Source organism: Engystomops pustulosus, chromosome 10 (assembly GCF_040894005.1).
Source record: "Engystomops pustulosus chromosome 10, aEngPut4.maternal, whole genome shotgun sequence".
NCBI lineage: Eukaryota > Metazoa > Chordata > Amphibia > Anura > Leptodactylidae > Engystomops > Engystomops pustulosus.
Genome location: NC_092420.1, coordinates 29,028,492 through 29,050,360, shown reverse-complemented (window position 1 = coordinate 29,050,360; position 21,869 = coordinate 29,028,492). Strand labels below are relative to the sequence as shown.

The 21,869-nt window shown below is 41.3% G+C and overlaps 1 protein-coding gene across 11 annotated transcripts in view; it reads left to right on the top strand.

Moving 5' to 3' along the window:
- The window catches only part of IQSEC1 (IQ motif and Sec7 domain ArfGEF 1), a 411,145-nt gene that overhangs the window by 70,942 nt on the left and 318,334 nt on the right, over positions 1-21,869 (top strand). For 9 of the 11 annotated variants that reach the window (XM_072128363.1, XM_072128367.1, XM_072128365.1 and 6 more), the window contains exon 2: positions 17,630-17,659. The exons of the other annotated variants lie outside the window; for them this stretch is intronic. In XM_072128363.1, the coding sequence (XP_071984464.1) occupies positions 17,630-17,659 (30 nt within the window). The remainder of the gene's footprint in view (positions 1-17,629; positions 17,660-21,869) is intronic. 11 annotated transcript variants of the gene reach the window in all.

Below are 21,869 nucleotides of genomic sequence, written 5' to 3'. Positions count from 1 at the left end.
ATCTGAGCACATGCATTGGCATCCTGTATCTTCTATCTCCTATTCAGCCCTGTAGCTAAGATGCCTTATTCCTACATGATCACGGGGGCATGGCGCCAGCTTTCCATGGCAGGTAGATTTGCCTACAAGCTTTACTTTATAACAAAAAACTAGCATTATTAGAAAGACTATGACACTTCCTGTAGCAGGAGAATCTCTGTTCATGACCATTTTAGCGGTTCACACATTTAATTGGCAGCATTCTTTTTCCACGGAAAAGCCATTCTATGGGATTTGCAGGTAAATGACTAATCTGCATGTCACAACATTAAAGCCTTGCTGCCCAGGAGGGCAATAAGCAGCTGCTGTAGATATAGTAATACACTGTCAGAGATGAGTAGATATAATGTTGTGTTTGTGCTGAGGGAGATGGCATGAGGAGGATTCTGAGGTTTTTACTTAAAAGGGGTAATAAAGCATTGTTGTCCCTTCAGGCAACGACATAAGTGAATCAAATTAGATTATTTGTTCATTTAAGGATGCAATAATATTCCGATCTGCAAAAAGCTTTTACTGTTTTCATTTTTATTTTTTACATTAAAATTTAAGTATATCAAGTTTATTGCAACTACCCCACAAGTCTATAAATGGTGTAATTTTATACAGAGTGTTTAATGTTATTAAAATATATTGTTTTATTGTTTTATAATCAACCTTAGCATCTTCCTGCTCTATGCCAGGCACCCACCTTGTACTGTGTGACATTTTACCCCAATTAAACCGATTCTTAAAGTGCACCACACCTTTTAACAGACTTGGCAGCAATAAGTTGTCCACATAGGGGCACATTTACTTACCCGGTCCATTCGCGATCCAGAAGTGGATTCGCGTCCTGCCGGGATTCACTAAGGTCTCGCGCTCGATATCCACCAGGTGTTGCTGGTGCGCCGAGGTCCGACGGAGTTCACCTTCTTCTTCCTGGTGCTTGTAAGTGAGTCAAGCGACACAAGCCGGCGCCGATGCGCCACAATGCGGTCGTGTGCGCCAAAATCATGGGGCAATTAATCGCAAAACGGTAAAATTCGAAAAACCCAACGGAAATGCACGATTCGGACACTTAGTAAATGTGCCCCAATGTGTACACTGTTTTTGGACATTATATCGTAACTTTCCGAAAGTGATACACAGAATTTTGTTGCATGTGTATCAGGCCCAGAGGGGTTTTAAGGCCCCGTCCAAAAACTCCTTATTTTATCGCTAACCCTAGAGGGCCCACAGAGTAAAATAACACAACTCCACAACAAATTAATCCCTCTATAGGTCCCCTACATAGTGTTATGTGCTGCTTTTACTTATAAATCCCCTTTTAGAAGCCCCTACTTTTTATGCTCCTACTCTAGCTTCAACTTATGTCTCCCCCCAACTATAGTTAACTTTTAAATAACCACCGCGTATAACCCCCCGCTTCATGTTGCCCCCTTACTTATGCCTATGATTTTGTTGCCTGCCCCCCTTTCTGTTACCTCCACCTTTTATTTGTAGCAACCACCAGACAAGCCTCATGTCAGTCTCTCTCGGTTCAGTTTTTCATATTACCGTATTTTTCGGACTATAAGGCGCACAAAAAATCCTTTGATTTTCTCAGAAATCAAAGGTGCGCCTTATAGTCCAGTGCGCCTTATATATGAACCGTACTTACAGACAAAAGCTGCCTTGTACTGTGCACAGGTCTGCCACCTGCTGGTCATTCATCCTTATAATCAGGTGCGCCTTATAATCCGGTGCGCCTTATACATGTTTTAGCAGGCATTTATTGATGGTGCGCCTTATAATCCGGTGCGCCTTATAGTCCGAAAAATATGGTAAGTTATTCTTAACTCTTTCTTTCCCTTTTTGGGAGGTCTGTCCTTTTGCACTTGTTTTTTTTTTTTTTGGTATTTTGATGCATTTAAAGAGGCTTTGTTGTTATTTTGTGATCCTATATTTGATTCTTTTATTTTGGATGTTCACAATTATGTTGTATCTTTTGCTTTTCATCATTCTAATGCGGTGCCCGAACAGTTATTCTTTATTTCCTTTTATTTTTCTTGGAATACAAGTCTACCCCCTACCCAGATCCGCTTTTTGAGGGATATTTTTTTTTTTTGGGGGGGGGGAGGGTTTGAAAATTTTGTTGGAGAAAAATCTTACATACAGCAGCATATAATGAGCAGTTTACACAGTTTACATGTTTATAAACATTACATAAGTACAGTAGTACAGTACTAGCTAGCGATCCATGTGGGTAGGTAAGGTTAGGACATGTCTGTTATTGCTTCTTTATTAAAACTAAACATTCAACTTAACTTAGGGCGGTCATTACTGCAAGAGTCCGGTTCTTTCAGTCGTCCAGCATCTTTAAGTAGAAAAGAAAAAAAACGTAAAGAAAAGTCTGAAATAACCTGTTTCATAATAGGGAGGGATTATTTTGTTCCAATTCAAAATAAGTGATGAAAATGCCTCATATGTGCCTTCCGCTGATGCAGTCTGCCCTATCTGCAAGTAAGATCAGTGCTAAAAAATTATACGCAATTAATGATGAGTTCAAATTAAAGTGAAACAGCATGAAATATGATCAGCTATTCATTACCTAAATTATACTACTAGATCACAATCTGTTTCATTTAAGCACTTCCAGTGCATATAACCTACCAGGTTCTTGTAGACCCATGTTCACATGAAGAAATAACCAATTTTAAGATAGGGTTGTAAGTGTTGTCTTTAAAAATATTTAACTGCATATAAATGTGCATTTATATCAGGGGCATAACTACAGTAGTAGCAGCCATAGCAGCCGCTATGGGGCCCACAGTGTCAGGGGGCCCCGTCATCTGACATGACACTAAAGAATGGATGATGTGCACCAAAATATACATATTATGCTGCACGTTGTACACCATAATTTGTATTTAACAGCATATATGATGTATATATACTGTATATTGTGTGTATCTGCGTTGTGTATGTACTAGATTAATGTTTATTTGCTGTATATTTAGGGCACTGTACGTGTGTGTATGTGTGCGATTATATAAATGTGTGAAAAATGGGAATAAATGTGTGTGTATGAGTAGAGAGCTGTATGTTTATGTAAGTAGGTATATAAATGTGTGTGTATATGAGTGTAGTTTGTATATTTTTAAGTTGGAAGGAGGCCCCATTCAGAAGATTGCTTTGGGGCCCAGCCTCTCATAGTTACGCCCCTGATTTATATATAAAGTGCACTAGTCTACCTGTAACCATATACAGTTCATAGATGACTGAAAAACATAAACACATAGATTAACGAGATCCTAATGATCAGAACTACACTGGTTTTCTCTACATTTACAATTCGGCCTTTCCTATTACTGATATCTGTCTAAAAGCCAAGTGTGTTTGGTTTGCCAAGTTCTGAAATGCTTTAAAAGCTGCAGTAAATAGATGACAATATTCAGTATTTCTGAAGGGTTATGTAGAAGCTGACAGTATGTGGAAAGGTTACACAGCTGGAGAACCTGCTTTATGGCAAGGCCTTCTTACTAACCATCATTATTAAGATTAATTATTCATAAAAACAATATTGCTACCATTTATGGAAATCCTACTTTTATGTTTTACAGCAGCTCCTGGGAGTTATATCTCATAGCCTAAAAAGACATAATATATATATATATATTTTGAGTTTGATTCCTCAGTTTTTATATAGTGTAACTGTAATATCCCTAGTGGTCATATTTAAAAATATGTAAAATATGTCCTAATTATCCGAAGAATTACCTTGTTCAGATTAGAAGGGCAGTAATCCAGATATTTTAAGGGATGTGCCTATTTTTGGCATTTGGGTTTTTAGATGATGTTTAAAACTGAACAAGAATGTTTTTAGTTTTCAATAAAGGGTAAAGTTTAGAAAGTCTATTTCCATTTTCCTAATAAACTAATGAGTTATGAGATCTGTTATTCCTCTTTTAAAGGAAACCTACCACTTGTAGTGGCAGGTTTCTGATGGAAATACCGGGCACCATGTCAGGGTGAGCTGGTGCCGGAGCTTATTTTTGTTAGTGTTTTAAACCGAGGTATCGCGGTTTAAAACACTTTTTAAACTTTAAAGCCGGTGCAGGGAGGTACGCGCTTGGCGCTTACCATGCGCGCGGCTCTCATTCACTTCCTACGTAGCCGCGCGCAGGGTAAGCGCCGAGCGCGTACCTCCCTGCGCCGGCTATAAAGTTTAAAAAGTGTTTTAAACCGCAATACCTCGGTTTAAAACACTAACAAAAATAAGCTCCGGCACCAGCTCACCCTGAGCTGTTGCCCGGTATTTCCATCTGAAACCTGCCACTTCAAGTGGTAGGTTTCCTTTAAGGGATGAATAGTGATATCTTTGGTACAACTTTATATTTCTCAGCAGATTTTGCTGTAGTTTTTTTTCATGACATGTGAGACTTTGGCCCACATTTATCAAAAATAGTGCAAAATGCATGTGCAGTGTGCCACTGATTCATGAAATGTGCCACATGTTATTTGTAAATCTGGCGCCCCCTGCATTTCTCCAGGAGAAGGCACAATTTATTTTTTTCGTGCACTTTCTTCAGTCTGCATAATTGTGGCGCCCATTGGACAGAATTGTAGTGCACGATCCAACAATGCAACGCCCCTTTTGGTACACATTTTATTCTTGTCTTGACAACTGCGACGCAAAACCGGTACAAACACTTCTTAAAGGACATCTGCCATCAGGATCAAGGATTGTAAACCAAGTACACTTACATGCTTTTAGCTTCTTATGCCCTGGTTTTTACATTAACAAGGCTTTAAAAATTATGCAAATGATCTAGAGGGGCTCCAGGTTCCATGCATGTTAATTGAACCTGGTGCATCTAAGGCTCATTTGCATAATTTGTAAAGCCATTTTTTTATAAAAACAGGGGTATAAGAAGCTGAAAGAAGAGACTGCCAGAGGGGGCATACATAAGCATATAAGTGTACTTGGTTTACAATCCTTTATCCTGATGGTAAATGTCCTTTAAATACATGTGCAAGCAGTTTGCACATTCTGTATAGCGCAAAGTCAGAAAGTAAACTGGTGCAAACAATTTAATAAATGTGGTCCTTTAACTTTTATTAGTTAAATGTTTTAAAGAAATCGCAGGAAAAATAACTCAAAATTTGTAAAATGACATTTTTTTCTAAGTTTTCCCATTTTTCCTTAGTTAGAAGTAAAATTATTTTCAACTTCCACTACCCTTCCCCAGGTTCAGCTACAGATGGAGACGGTGCATGTACTTCTTTAAACATTCAGCTCTCTCTTATAGATATCAGTGACTTGGTCACACTGGAGAACCCCTTAACAAAAAATAAAAGCATCTTTGTAATACATCTGATAACATAAAAAGGCCTCATTATCCAGTTATATGGCTTTTTCACCCCACCAACATTCACAGTGAAATCTCTTCTGAACATGACTAGGTCTTTCAATAGAGATTCCAGCTCATAGAAAGGCCATAGTGAGACTATGTACAATCGATGGAGCTGTTAAGAGAGGGGAGGGGGACACATGCAGCTGATATCAGAAAGTTTCTATATCACCTCAAGTGCTTTTCTCTCAAGTCACATCTCTGGTTTGCAGTGCTCGTCTGAGATGTAGGTAAGGGATAAAACATTAGTCAAGTACGGGGGGGGGGGGGGGCAGTATGTATTTAGTCAGCCACCAATTGTGCAAGTTCTCCCACTTAGAGAACATTCACACTATGTATGCGTATACTCCCAGACGAGCACATGCGTAGGAGCAAGCAGGAATGTCTGCTGCTCACCCCTTACCTCTCCATAGAGAAGTGAGCGACCAGCACCGTAACTCTCACCGTAACAGTAATGTGCATTCATGTCTCCATGCGCAGTCCCAATTGATGTCTATGGCGCATGGTCACGGTGCGGCGAGCAGGCGTTGTATCACCGCACCGTGACTGTGCGCCATAGACGTCAATGGGGACCAGTATCTGTCCGCAAAAGGTCTTCTTTACGTTCATCTGAATGAGCCCTTAAAAAGATGAGAGAGGCCTGGAATCATAGGTAGACCTCAACTAAGAGAGACAAAATGAGAAGAAATAAATCCACTTCCAAATTGTAACCATGATCCCTCTGCTCATTTCTGTGCTCCTTCCATAGGTCTCTATTCTGTGAGTCTAGTTCTGTCAGTATCATCTTGTATGAATCACATCTTTCGTCTGCAATGTCTGCCCCTTCAGCTTTTATTGGGTTCCAGCTGTGCTGCTTATTCAATGTAACCCCCACGTACATGCGAGTTTTGTCCTTTTTTTATCTAAATTGTATGTTTTTCCCAAAGTCACAAGTAACTGCCTGACTTACCTCCTGTTTCATCTTTATTGCCTCCGCTGTGTTATAAATACATTTGTATATCTTTGTTTATTAAAAAAAACACTTTATTGTTTGATCATTATGGAAATTAGGTAGTAATGTTCTAGAATTATGAATAATTATAGACAGTATAAATAAACACAAAAATCATTATTTCTGTTCAGGACTTCTATCTATCTGAAATTTGAGGTTTGCTCTGCATCAATGCAGATGAATTAAAAAACTTAATTTAAAGATGTCTGCAGCCTTTTACTTCATTAATAGCAAAAACATGCTTGGGATGAATGGGAAAAAAATCATTCTAGATCCACAGTGGACTGGAGGTACAAAAAGAATTTGATTTCTACCTTAAGTCAACATTACATTTTATGATGCAGGATTATAATATTATAATATAAGGGGATCATGTCAATATATTTTGGTAAATATTTGAAGTCCTTGTGAAATAACAATTCCTGGTCACTCTGTGTTGTTTCTGCCTAATTCCTCCCTAATATTTAAAGGAAATCTACCATTTGATTTGATGCATTATGAAGCAAACATACCTTGAGGATGCTGTAGCTACACTGATCCAGGGTCATATCTTGGTTAATCCCTGCACTGAGTGGTTTTGCTGATAAAACAATTATAAAATTATGATAATGAATGGGTTGACTCAGCCCTTCTCCTAGCACATTAGTTATTCACTGAATCAAAGGATGATGGAATCACTGGGTTGTGCCTAAAGGCAGAATAATCAATTGCTACACCATCCCCCAGCTGCTGTGAATGAGTGATCCAGCTCAGGTTGATTAGTCAAGTCTTGACTAAGCTCCATGTGTAATATGTTTATGTAGGCAGCCAGCCTCACCCAGCTTTCCCAATGTCCTGAATGTTATAATTGTATTTCAGCAAAAGCACTCAGCTCAGGTATTAACCAAGATATGATCCTGCATCAGTGTAGCTACAGCAATCTCAAGGTATGTTTGCTTCATAATGCACCAAATCAAATGGTAGATTTCCTTTAAATTATTGCTTCCTTTTTCAAAGTAGTGTGCCCCTTACCAAATGTATCCATTAGAGATGACAGAGCGGAACATCCCCTCATCCTGATAACACAGTTATCAATTTATTTGTAAATTATCAGAGGAATAAAATAAATAAAATTCTAAGAGAAAGGTTTTTATATTGAAAGTTGGAGCATGGTCTTTTATTAGATATTTTCAAGAAGTTCTTTGGATAAAGGTTTGACTTGCCAGGGTTGGGAATTTGAAGTCTCTAAAAAAGTGTTAAAAAGGCACTGAGTTGATGCTTTTTAGTACAACTGTAGACCAAGTGACAAAGAATGAAAGGTCATGTAAAAGTAGGAAACTGAACCTTAGTGTAACAGTGCTGCCTTGACACAACTGGACATTATCAGTCTTATTCCCCAGGTACTTAAAGAGAACATGTCACCAGGAATGTCATATTCATCTGGTGACAGGTTATATTGCATTACCCGGCTCCCTGCCAGCAGCTTGTGGTGAGTCCTTGGAGAGGGGCAGCTGAAGTCTGGTTCTCCTCATACATTCTTTCTCTCCTCCACACCATCCCCCTCCCTTCATTCTCATCGCACATGACAGGAAGTGGAGAGGGGGACGGAGGGGACTGACACAAGCATAAACAGGCTGCATCTGCCCCTCCCTGGGACTCACCGACCGTTGCTGGCAGTGATCCAGGTAATGTAAAATAAAATATTAAAAACTCCTGAAATATTTCCGAATGCTGAAAAAGGCATTTTTGAAATTATGATAACAAAGGCTATTAGAACCTGCCACCAACTAAATATGATATTCCCCGTGGAAGATTTGCTTAAAAAAGTCTCCTGGTCATCTCTGGAAGATACTTGAGGTAAATTATGAATCTTTTTTACACCTGAATAAACATGAAAAATTAGACACTTATTACACTAGTCAGTAACAAGAATTGACGGAAAATAAAAATATACCAATAGATGTCTGAGACAGGATCAAAACAATACTGTAATGCTGTCACATTGCAAAGTATAGGTCCTACTCAAACCATAAAAGGATAGCACATACAGGGGTATTTGGCAGATATCAAGTTTCAATGTTGTACCTCCACATCTACATGTTAAACATTTTGGGGCAGATTTACTTACCCGGTCCATTCGCGATCCAGTGGCGCGTTCTCTGCGCTGGATTCGGGTCCGACCGGGATTTATTAAGGCAGTTCCTCCGACGTCCACCAGGTGGCGCTGCTGCGCTGAAGTTCCCCGGAGCGCAGTGGAATACACCGAGCCGGGCTGAGTGAAGGTAAGTGCAAGCTCCGCTACACATTTTTTTTTTAAATGCGGTGGTTTTTCCGAATCCGTCAGGTTTTTGTTCGGCCACGCCCCCTGATTTCCGTTGCGTGAATGCCAGCGCCGATGCGCCACAGTCCGATCGCGTGCGCCAAAATCCCGGGGTAATTCAGGGGAAATCGGCGCAAATCTGAAATATTCGGGTAACATGTCGGGAAACCGCGAATCGGGCCCTTAGTAAATGACCCCCTTTGTGTTCATGAAGCTTTTGTGGGTTAATAGCAGCGATGTTTGCAACTTTGTTACATCGACTTAAATACTGCAATTGTGCATTTTGTTATTCCAAGTCGTAATTTGGAATATTATTAGTTATTTATAATTTATTTATAATCCCATGGTGCTGTACATTCAATAAGGGATTCACTTATATTACATTAACATGATGGCTCCCAATCTATATATGGCTGAAATATACTGTATAGTAGCCATCGTACAACAGTCCCAAACTATGTTAATTATGTAGTTTTTTGCGGCAATCCACAAAGTGTTTAAAATCCCAAATTGCATGCAATAAAATTTGTCCGGACCCTGCACATACAGTATGCCCATAGCTAAGCTTTGTGCAGTTGGCATTTACTTTTGGCAATGCTATGGTACATTGGGCACTGAATGTACCACCACATGATACCTTAGTATGACATTGTAGTCCAAAGTGCAATGCTGTATAGGAGAATTAGGGGGTCCCAGTACTAAAGTACAGATAATAGAGGGGATCGTAGCACTAAAGTACAGAAGAGCCATGTGGAAACCACTGTCTGTCGAGTTTCCATAGATTTTAAAGTAAGTTCCTTCCACTGTACGCCCTTGTTTGGCCGTGCCCCAGTTCAGTGCAGCAGCTCTCTTATCCCTATTATAGCACATCCCTTAGAAAAATTTACAGACCTCTCTCTTTGTCCTAAAACAAATTATTTTTTTTAAATATCCTTATGCCATGTTACCAGCAAATATAATTGAATAAATCTGTCTTTCATTGGTTGGTTGTACAACGCTTATTCTACACCATGGCTCTTATGCCTATGCTATCTCACACCTTATATCCCCTCCTCCATCCCCTGGTCCCTAAGATAGATATAGCACCAGACTGGCAATTGTATGGCGGATGATGGGGAGAGCTGGCCAAGCTCTGGAGTAGTAATACTGTATATTTTTGCATCTGAATAATTGCTTTTCTATAATATAACTTGTTCACTGTCTGTATGTGCTCAGGAGGAGACTTCAAGATTCTTGTTGTTGCTTGTATTTTCACATGTCAATGGAAATTACTGTTTTTGATAAATCATATGCTGCATCATAGAAAACAGCTTATGTACTTGCATGGTAACATCACAGTACATCAATATGTGTGCATTGGCACCCAATATGTTAATAATTCTTCTGTCAGGTGGCGGGTCCTAAGTTTGAGCAGAATAACCAGCACTCAACACCTAACAATACGGAGAGTAATAAGAATATCCGGAGATAAAAACAGGGAAGTGTGGGGCGCGAGTAAACATCACACCTGCACAGGAATCATTAAAACATATCATGATAAAGGATGCAAGGAGTTGGAAAATATCACCTGTAGAAATAAAAGTGAATAAAGTTTATTTTTAGTTGTCACATCTTCAATCTAGTCTTCAGATTATGGGAAACCTGTATAGCATTAAAAAAATCCATCACGTCTTTAGAATTAGGGTATTCAGGAAATGGTATGGGAGAGCTGGGAACAGCTGAAATTGCAGAGTTTGGCATCTGTATGTCCGTTTTTAATGGACAAGTCCATGTGGCATCAGTTTTTGCATGAATTTTGCAGTGAACTCCCTATGGTTAACTGTATCGTATTAATCATCTGCTTTTCCGCACATCCATTGCTGTCTGGTTTCCTTAAGTTTAAGTTAAGTTAACTTAAACTTACTCTTTACTGTAACCATAGTATATAATATATAGGGAGACCCCTCAAAAAAAGTTTTGTGCATTCTTTCATTTATTCAATGTCGATGGGAGATATTTGTGTTCCAGGGGCATCACTAGGTCAAAAGATCCGGGCACGGATCCTCGGAAGCAGATAGATGTGGGTACTGTTGCTACAGAGAGTAGGAGATAAGGTAATGTCATTAAATCACTCCTCCTGCTCCAGGGAGATTAATACAGATGTCTGGAGGCGCATTATAATGACATCTCATGCCCCGTACACCACACAGAGAAGAAGAGGTGGAAGTAAAAAAAAGGTGAGTATTAATGGTAATGAGTATTACTGTATTTTTTTGCTGTGGGAGCACATAATATACTGGGGGCATAAAGTATACTGGGGATTTGTGGGCACATCATATACTGGGACTTTGAGGGCATTATTATATACGGGGGCTGTGGAGCATATTATATACTGGGGGCTGTGGAAGCACATATAATATTGGGGGTTTTGGGGACACATAGGGGGTTATTTACTAAGGGTCCGCGCACACACTTTTGTTTGACTTTCCGACATTTTTGGGTTTTGCGCGGCTGTGACAGGTATTTAACAGGGGTCTGTGGTGGCACTTGTGTCGCACGCGATCAGATTTTGGCGCAGCTGCGCTGGCTTTCATGCGTCAGAATTCAGGGGGCGTGCCAGCAGACAATCCGGCGGATTCGGACTGAGTGTAGGATTTAACTTTCAAATTGTGCCGCAAGACAATGCACTTACATGCACCAGGAAGAAGAGGGTGAACTCCGGTGAACCTGAGCGGGGAAGTGACACATGCAGGATATCGGACGCATGATCTTAGTGAATCGCGGCAGAATGCATTATCGTCGAACAATGCACTTTTGGGGAACTTCGTCAGTCAGGTAAGTAAATGTGCCCCATAATATAGTGAGGGCTTTGGAGGCACATAAAATACTGAGGGTTGTGGGGGCATTATATACTATGGACTGTGAGGGCACATTATATTCGGGGGACTGTGGGGGAATTATATACTGGGGGCTGAGGGGCATTATATACTCAGGACTGTGGGGGCGTTACATACTGGGCGCTGTGTGTGTAGTATATACTGGACGCTATGGGGGCTACGTCATATACTGGTGGTTGTGGGGGCACATAATATACTCGGGGCTGTGGTGGCAATATATACCTGGCACTATGGGGGCACATCATATACTGGTGGTTGTGGTGGCACATCATATACTCGGGGACATGGGGGCATTGTCACAGTCTCAGGGGAATAGTCAGTGGACTCCCTGGACCACCGCAGGGGATAACAACCTTAGCCGCAACTTAGGAGCGGAGTCTAAGTGAACTCCTGGTCTTCGCCATGGCCCGCCGCAAAGCGGGATTGTCTTGCTGCGGCGAGGAGTCACCAGGTTGCTCCACAGGTGCGACTAGGCCCACAATGGCAGCCAAGGTAGGGACACGAGGACCACGGGAAGGCAGGCAGGCAGGACCACGGGCAGGCAGGCAGGACCACGGGAAGGCAGGCAGGCAGGACCACGGGAAGGCAGGCAGGACCACAGGCAGGCAGGACAACGGCAAGGCAGGCAGGCAGGACCACGGGCAGGCAGGCAGGACCTCGGGATGGCAGGCAGGACCTCGGGATGGCAGGCAGGACCTCGGGATGGCAGGCAGGACCGCCACAGGACACCAGGAACACGGGAACACCACAGAACACGGGAATCACCATAGGAACACGGAAACACAGAGGCATCTGGAAACGCTCAGGAAGGCTTTCTCTCCAGTAGAATGACCTGAAGATCCGACAGGGGATGCTGGGAGTCGCCAGGCTATATAGCTGAGCTGGGAATGCCAGAGCCAATAAGGAGGACACTGGCCCTTTAAGGCTGGGAGAAGTCCGCGCGCGCCTCCCTAGTGGCGGGAGCACGCGACTGCAGGGAAGAAGCATGGGAGCCAGAGTGCAGGCCGGAGCCAGGAGAGGTAAGTGAGGGCTGGTGGAGCGGGGACCGCGGCAGCAGGCAAGGGTGCACCCTCAATCCGTACCGAGGATCGCGGGTGTAACCGTGTGGCAGGCATTATATACTGGGGGCTGTGGGGGTAGTATATACTGGATGCTATGGGGGAACATCATATACTGTTGGTTGTGGGGGCACATAATATACTCGGGGCTGTGGGGCACGTTATATACTGGGGAGACTTAATTAGTGTGGGATAATTATTAAATGGGTCATTGAGAGTGCAATTAGTATTGGGTCATTGAGAGTGCAATTAGTATTGGGTCATTGAGAGTGCATTAGTAGAGGCCACAGGTATCAACTGAATTGTATTATTACATGTCAGGCCACATATAGTGTGGGTCCTAGAACGGGGACTCTGAAGAACTGGATGTCACTGGAAGTAGGGACTTCCCTGTTTTTCTTTTTATTTCTGTATATGATAGGTACGATAGGTACGCACATGCATTTATGTATAGCAGTGGACATTACTAAAAATTCAGTACCTATGCCTTGGGGCCGGTGCCCCGGATCATCTACAACCATAGCAATGCCCCTGCTGTGTGGCATACAGTTTGTGTGACTATATTGTGCATTCACTCATACAAATCCTCAGCAAATTTTTTTTTTTTTTTTTTTTTTTTTTTTTACGGCTTTTTATTATTTATTTTTTTTTTTAAAGAAATATTTTATTGGAACTAAAAAAAAGGAAGTATACATGCAATTGTATATAATAAACATTTTACATGTCTAACCCGATACATCAGTAGTTATGCTAGTTAGCAATTATGCTGGTTAGTTAGGTTAGAACATGTGTAGTAGTGCTTCTTCATTTAACCAAAACTCGGACTTTACTTAGGCCGGTCAGTACCACTGGAGTCCGGTTCCTTAAGTTGTCCATCAACTTCAATTGGAAAAGAAAACAAACATTCTTTGTAATTTCTTGTGGTGGTGGTCTTGCCTCATGGTGCTGTGGTGGCGAATGGCTAAGTCACTCAGTGTAGCATTGGGAACTGGTCCAAGTCTCCCATTGGGCTTCAAAGTGAGTTGTTCTCCCGTTTTGTATAGCTATGGCTTTTTCATAAGCACACGTGGTATTTAATTGTCTTATTACTTCATCCACTGGTGGACATAAGGGATCCTTCCAATGCCTTGTTATGATGAGCTTGGTAGACATAAGTAGTTGTGCCGGAACTGTTGAATTTTTTTTGTCTATTTCTGCTATGTCTATTAGCAGCAGAGCTTGTTGAGGTGATAAAAATATTGGCTTTTTATATATGTGGGATAAAATATTAGAGATGTTGTTCCATAATGGTGAGATGAAAGGACAGTCCCATAGAATATGGAGTAGTGTGCCTCTGCATCCACATCCTCTCCAACACATTGGGGAAGTTCCTGGGTATATGGTACTTAACTTAGATGGTGTGAAATACCACCTTTGTAATGTTGTAATTATTGCCTCTTGATGTGCGACACAACGAAAGGTAGAATGAGTGGTTAATAATGCTTTCTTCCATTTTGCTGGTGAGAATGTTATTTGTAGATCTCTCTCCCACTTTGACATATAAGGAAGTTTTTCTTGTTTTGTGTTCTCTTGCAATATTTTGTAAAAGAAGGATATTCCTCGTAGTTTTGAGGTGGTTTTATCAAGGTAGTTTAATATTTTTTGGTCCATGTGGGGAACTGTTTGAGATGTATTTTTTAAAATGCTACGTATTCTCAAGTATAGATGTATGTCTCCTTCAGGTAGGCTGTATTTTAAGGAGATTTCTTGGAATGGTAATATATGCTTATTGCCCCAAATATCTTGTAGGTTTTTGATTCCCTTGGCCTTCCATGTTGTTAAGTTTAGGTTGGTGGTATTGGAGCTGAAGTATTCTATGGGAATCCTGCTGAGAGGGAATGGAGTTCCATCTGCTTTATGTTTACAGAGGAGTGATTGCCATGCTTGGTCTGCTGCTTTGATTATTGCTGTTTTAGGGGGGGTGTTGGGTAGGCCCCACAGTCCATTATACAGTCTGAATATTAGTGGAAAGTTGTCATTTAGGTGTTCTTCTTGCTTGTACCAATGTTTTGAGGTTTCCCCCCACCAGTGGCTTGTTTGATCCAGTACAGCGGCATTATAATAATTTTTTAGGTCAGGCAGACCAAGTCCCCCAGCTAATTTTTCTCTAGTCATTAGTCCACGGGCTATCCTTGGTTTTTTGCCTGCCCAAATGAATTTAGAGAGTTGTGAGTGTGCTTTCTTAAAGAAGCTTTCAGGTACTGGAATATTTAAAGATCTGAATATAAAGAGGTAGCGGGGGAGTACCATCATCTTGTATGCCGCTATTCTGCCACACCAGGATAGTATTGCTCTTGAGTATGATTCTAAATCCTTTTCAATATTTGTTAGTAATGGGTTGTAATTATGCTGTATTAGTAGGTTAGTTGGATAGGTCAGTTTTACCCCTAGATATGAGATACCGGTATCCTGCCAATCCAAATCGTATGTAATCTTGAGTTGTCTCAATGTGGAGGGGATCAGATTAATGGGAAGAGCTTGGGATTTTGTTTTATTAATTTTGTAGTATGAGTATTTACTAAACTAAAGCAAATTTTTATGTTGATTTTAGGGGAGAAGAACCATTTGAGTTTTACCATCATAAGTATCTTTGCACATATCAAACTGCAACAATGACTGCTCCAAATGTCAGACGGTGCTATTTCTAGAATGTAACATAGTAGTTATGTTTATAGCGGATGCCTTAGTGAATGTTTTATAACTGTGCGTTGTCGCTGAAATCCACCACCACCAAATGTTTTAAGTGCACATTATACTGAAATATGGCTTATACGGAAAACAATCTATATGGATTATTTGCTTTTTTTTCTTTCAGCATAAAACAATGGCACTCCAGAGGTCTGTCTGAGATGCATGGTTCAATGTTTTCTCATTAGTAATATGCAGCGAGCATGTTAACATTTTTCAGGATCATTTGCCCATTGGGGGCACTATTCCACTGGTGCCTCACATTTAGTTTTTTTTTTTCAGTCAGGCGATCAATACCACAGCTTTCAATTTTATTGGCAAATATATTCAGCTGTTGCACAATAGTTTGTTGTTTTATTAAAAATACATTCTAGTGTCTTTAAGTGTGGTGAGGGTAAAACACTGGCACTAACACTTGTCAGGGTGTCACCTCCTATCTCCATATGAGAACACGAGAAACGACCATCCAGCAGGGACAACGGTACAATGGTAGTATGTAGTTGCGATCGTGATGTGTCACTAACAGGTCTAATCCAAACTAAAAATCTAGGCTTGAGATAGTGCCTGTGAACCTGAAATGGCTTGTCGTCTAGCCACGGCATCCTGCTTACATGTACCCATGCGTCTGAATAAAGCTATGGAGTTTGCACTAGATCGGTGAGAACCACACCACATTCTAGTGTCTACTCTTACTGCTTGAGTTTGTTAAACCTTCAAAGCACAATAGCTACTGTTCCTGCTGTAATTTAGGATGATAATAATAATTTACTAAGATTTTATAACACATGGTTCATAAGATATTTGCTTGGCTCCATCTCTATATTTACAATTTCCCTTCTTTTCCTTCCCCTTGCTATCAAGCCCATGATGCCTGGATAAGGCATCCCATGATGATTTAGAGAGAGAACCTTCTTTAGTAGACTATGTTCTCTATACCATAGATATGCAGTCAAGGGTGCTCACAGCTCACTGTGTGAGCCAACAGATGAACTAGAAGTCTATTGAGTGAAGAGGTAAGGAGTAAGTAGACTTTTTCTTCATCTGTGGTGCTTTTTCTTCACGCCCATGAGGAATCTGCACAGTATCTGATAACCATTTAGAGACTAAACCTTCTTCATTAGACTCTATTATCTATTCCATAGGTATACAGTCAAGGAGGCTCAACCACGAGCCAACAAATAAACTAGAGGTTTATTGAGAGGGGAGGGGGAAGACAAAGTAGACCGAAGTAAAGTAAAAGAGAAAGAGACTGCGGAAGGATATGTTCACATCTACTTTGTATGTGAGGAATGTCTCAGTAGGGCTTCATCCTCTCCTCTCTACTATTATTATGATTCCTGTTGCAGTATTTATAGCTATATATTCAATTTAATTAAAATAAAGTTTTTTATTATTTAAAAGTGGGAAAAGCCTTACAATAGTACATAAACCCCCCGTAGCTGAAACCTAAATGGAGAAGGTACATTTTGTACATAATCAGCAATTATATAATTTAAGACAATAAAAAAAGGAGGGGGTGAAGGACACTAAGATGAGTCACAAGATCATTGCAGGTAGTAAAGTTGAGACCCCAAAACATTAAATTATGGGATAGGTGAGCCATGTTACTCCAAAGAGACAATTTATGGGTATAAAACCAGAGCTCTCCCAAGCAAAAAACTCCTTGCATTGTCATTTCAAGGTTTTTATGCAGGGATAACATAACATTACTTGGGAACCCAAGGATATACCCAATAATCTACTCAGTGCATAGAGGCAGTTTTATGTAGCCAGCCATCCACATGTACTTACAGGGAATCAAGCCATAAATACATTGAGCTCTCTCTGCAAAAAGTGGCCTTCTAGGAAGGCTTTCCTCTTAATAAAGATGACCAATGTGCATAATGTTAAAAGCATTATAATGTATTGTGTAACAAAAATGTGTCATAGGAAAAGAAGCGGAAAGTGGCGGACTACAGGAGAGGTTCTTCTTTGCTTACCACCAGGTATACTACTGTCTCCAGGTTGCTGCCTAGCATCCCCACATAATATGTGGAATGATACTGTAAGGAATATGGTAAAAAGTAACTTCTGGGATTACAAGGAGGTAGTAAAGGCCCAGATGTTATAGGTGTCTCATATGAGGAGGCTGGTACTATACATTATAGCTGGTGTGTACAGATTTTGCAATACGTCCCATCACCTTAAAGTTACGTGTTTGTTGGAGAGGTTACGTGATTGAAAAAGTCTGCTTTTATACAGAGCTGAAAGAATATTTGTATTTTCAGGTATGAAGAAGAAGTGCCAAGAAATGTAAGGTAATTTATCATTTAATCTTTATTCATACAGTAAGTATACATTCATTGGCCCCTACTATCTTTCAATATCTGCATAGTCTGCATCCCGCCGTAAAAAACATAATACATAAATACTTACCAGGTCCCTACGCGATCCCCGATCCGGAATGTCCGACGAGGAGGAACTCTGCCGCCATTCATGAAGATCGTGCGCCCAATATCCTGCATCTGTTGCTTCCCCGAACAGGACCGCCGGAGTTCACCTTCTTCTTACCGGTGCATGTAAGTGCTTGGCTTGCGACACAATTTTGAAGTTAAATCCTGCGGTTTGTCTGAATCCGATGGATTGTGCGACGGCCCGCCCCCTGATTTGTGATGCATGAAAGACGGTATGTTTGCGCCAAAATCCGATCGCATGCGCCAAAAAACCCTTTTTGAATCCCTGTCCCAGCGGCGCAAAACAGAAATCCGACGAATGTGGTCCGCGGGGCCCTTTGTAAATGAGCCCCAATGTTCCTATTATCATTTTATAAGTAACACTATAAGTAACACTAACGCCAAATGCCAAAATGTGGTAAGATATTTATTTAGCGGATATTTGTTCATTCATTTGTTGTATTTCTTATGAAATCACAACAAATAAAGTGTTCTTACCATGCTTCATCTTCCCTATCCAGCATAGTGACGGTCTATACTGGGCCGGAAGTGCCACGGTCACAAGACCTGCTATGGATAATAAGTGGCCTTAGTGGACCTAGTGATGTCACTTGTTCTAATCACCATGATCTGACCTCAGCAGTCTCGGGCCAGCATTAAGTGGTCTTCAGGGACTGAAGTCAAACCAGCAGAAGGTCAAATCACAGAACTACGGCCACATTTTCTATTATACCATGGCTGTGTAGTTTTGGCTCATAAAACAATGCAAACAATGACCAAACTAGTGATGTGTGAGTAAGGCCTAACAAGAAAAGATGTGAAATGTTATTTCATGTGGAATAAAAGTATTTACTAAAACAGACATGTCAGGAGAGATCATTTGTCCATTTTAGGCACTTAATTTGCACATGGCTGTCATATGAAGATTTGATAGTGTTACTGGTACTGCAAATGTAACAATAGGCTACCAGCCGTTAAATAACGATGATAATTACATGAGACAGGATGTATACCAGGTCTCCAGTGATAAGTGGTCTTTCCCTGTATCTGTTAGTAGAGGTCTCAATAGTACATGTGCTCAAACTTCTGCTCTAAAGACATCCTACAGCTGACCTGATTTACCTCTTCCATTGATTTTTGTCCACTAAGGCTTTATAAGATGTTCTTTGTTTAAAAAAGGATCTAAGATCATACTTGTCTCTGAGAAAGAAAAGACTTCCCAGAGCCCCTGAACAGTGGAAAAATCTCCCGGCAGAATTTTCCTGCATATTCCGAGTTCTATGTCATTTTTACGTGACATGGGAGGTCAATGTGCAAACTACTTTGGAAAAATCTGAGAGTGACCAGCATGTTTAATACCCATGTCACAAATAAATGGGTATTCATGCCTCTAAATGGGCGGAATGAAATATAAAAAGGCTGTAGTTGGGCTAAAATACTTCATTATGCTTCTCTTCCAAGATAGAAGTCCTTGGTGAAGAGTGTCAAAGACATTTTTGTTGAGGGCCATATCATCCTTATGGGTGCATTGAAAGCGCCGTTTGCAACACTGATATGGTGCTAGCAAGTGCATGGGGGGAAGCTTTAGCTTTAGTATATAGCAGGGCTGTTGCAGAGCCTGGAGTTGGAGCTCCAATAAAGATCTGGCCCTGGCTGTTTTGGCACCGCATCTAGAAACCTGAATCATAATTTTATTTTTGGTGGGCCTTGAGGGCCACATAAAATGTGGTCGGGGACTAGATACTTGTGTTAATGATGTGTGGGGTAGAGAGTCAGATACAACTGAATCAGAAAGCTGTGAATGGGAAAATGTAACATTCAACCAGAGGTCAGTATAATGCCTATACAAGTGCCATGGACGCTTGTACAAACTATTTTACGCCTTTCTAAATTTGTACTTCCTGTACCTGTATTGCTCTGCAGAATTGTTGGTGTGGCTCCTAAGAGGTCCTCGCAACCAGGCAGTAGAGAGGAGACTGAGGTGTTATGGTGTGGAGGCTGCAGATGAGCTGATGATCTCTCGATGCTGATGTGTATGAACTGCCCAGGCTGCACAGCTAGGAAGCTAGGACTGTCCCAGAGGTGTGGCCTCATCTGAACTGAGGAGAAATCAGGGGACTAGGGGCAAATGCTGAACACTAAAGTGAGTAGTCCCATGAGTGACAGACCTGTAAGAGGCTGCAGGTCAGATGGGGTTATGTATGGAAATGCACATAGGCTGCACCCCAGAGGCTAGGACTGTCCCAGAAGAAAATGTGGTCATCATCATCACCTATACTCAGAAGGGATCAGCCAGAGACTGAGGGCAAGTGCTGAACACTGATGTGATTTTAAAGCGAACCTACCACCACGATTCTACCTATAAAGGTAGATCGGGTGGTAGGTGGATGTAAGGGACGTGAGGATAGCTCTTTTTAGAGCTAATCCTCACGTCCCCGCTAACTTTTACTAAACTTTATTCCCTTAATATGTAAATTTACTTATGCGGCTACTGGGGAGTGGAGTAGCCGGGCACGAGGCTACACGGCGCGGCTACTCCACGCCCCAGTAGCCACGCTACTCCTCCTACCCTGTGTGTGCGCCGCGCAGCATCCGACAAGCTCAGCCGCAGACCTGCGTTCTGCACATGCGCAAAACACCAGCATGTCGTACGAGGGCGCGCAGCTACGAGGAGCTGCGTGCCGAACACACAGGGTAGGAGGAGTAACGTGGCTACTTACTTATGCGGCTACTGGGGTGTGGAGTAGCCGGGCAAGAGGCTACACGGCGCGGCTACTCCACGCCCCGGTAGCCGCATAAGTAAATTTACATGTTAAGGGAATAAAGTTTATTAAAAGTTAGCGGGGACATGAGGATTAGCTCTAAAAAGAGCTATCCTCACGTCCCTTACATCCACCTACCACCCGATCTACCTTTATAGGTAGAATAGTGGTGGTAGGTGCCCTTTAAGAGACAGCTGATCACGCAGCAGTACTGTAGGCTGGCACTGTACGAGAATACAGTTCTGGCGCTGCAGTATGGCTAGCAGACGGAAAATCCTTGCATCATATTTTGGTTTAATGTAAGGATTCCCCTCTGTGCAAGTTTTGCAGTCATTGGGTTCAGGCTGGTTTATCCATGGGATGCACACGATTGAGTGCATTTGGTCTAAGGGATAGATATACAGGAGATCCCCAACTTAAGGACACCCGACTTACAGACAGCCCCTAGTTACAGATGGACCCCTCTGCCCAATGTGACCTCTGGTGAAGCGCTCTGGATGCTATTACTATAGTCCCAGACAGCTGTAAAGTGTCTGTAATGAAGCTTTATTGATAATCCTTAGTCCCATTACAGCAAAATAATTTGAAAATCCCCCAAAAAATTTCTGGAGCTACAATTATAAAATATACAGTTCAGACTTACATACGCATGACTGTATTCTCGCCTAGGCTACCACCCGGTTGAGCATATGTTTGCTCAGTGCAAGGGACCATAAACAGTATTCACTGCAGAAGAACTCATTGTAAAGTTTAGGTATGCAGTGTTGCTGCAGTAAATATGAAAATAGCACTAAACATTGCATTATACCTATTGCAATTATACCCATTGTCACCAAATATTCAGTGTGTACAGTATGTAAGACACTTCAAATGAGAAAAAAATTCTAATAGGAAAACTCATTTCCAGCATTCTGGATAATAGATTCCTTCCCGATGTTCAGTAATTATAATCAGAATTGTGATTGTTCTCCTCCAGCCCAAGGTTACTGAATTAGGTGATTTAACACTAGAATTACATTTGTCATTGTGTTCCACAGGTAAATTACTTACATGACTAGTAATATTTTTCACATTTAGTCTCACAGAATTTGATAAATGTATTTGTTGTATTGCATGTGTATTACAGTCACCATGGATTAAAGGGTCACTATAATTATGTTTCCTGGGCTGATGTGACACTGGGAGCAGAGAGAGAGAGACAGCACAATGGCACAAACATCTGCTAGGAAAATGTCCATAGAATTAGTATAGGTATAGGGTAAGTGAACAAGACTGTTTGGTTGCCTTGTTACCATAAATATTACTGTCAGTGT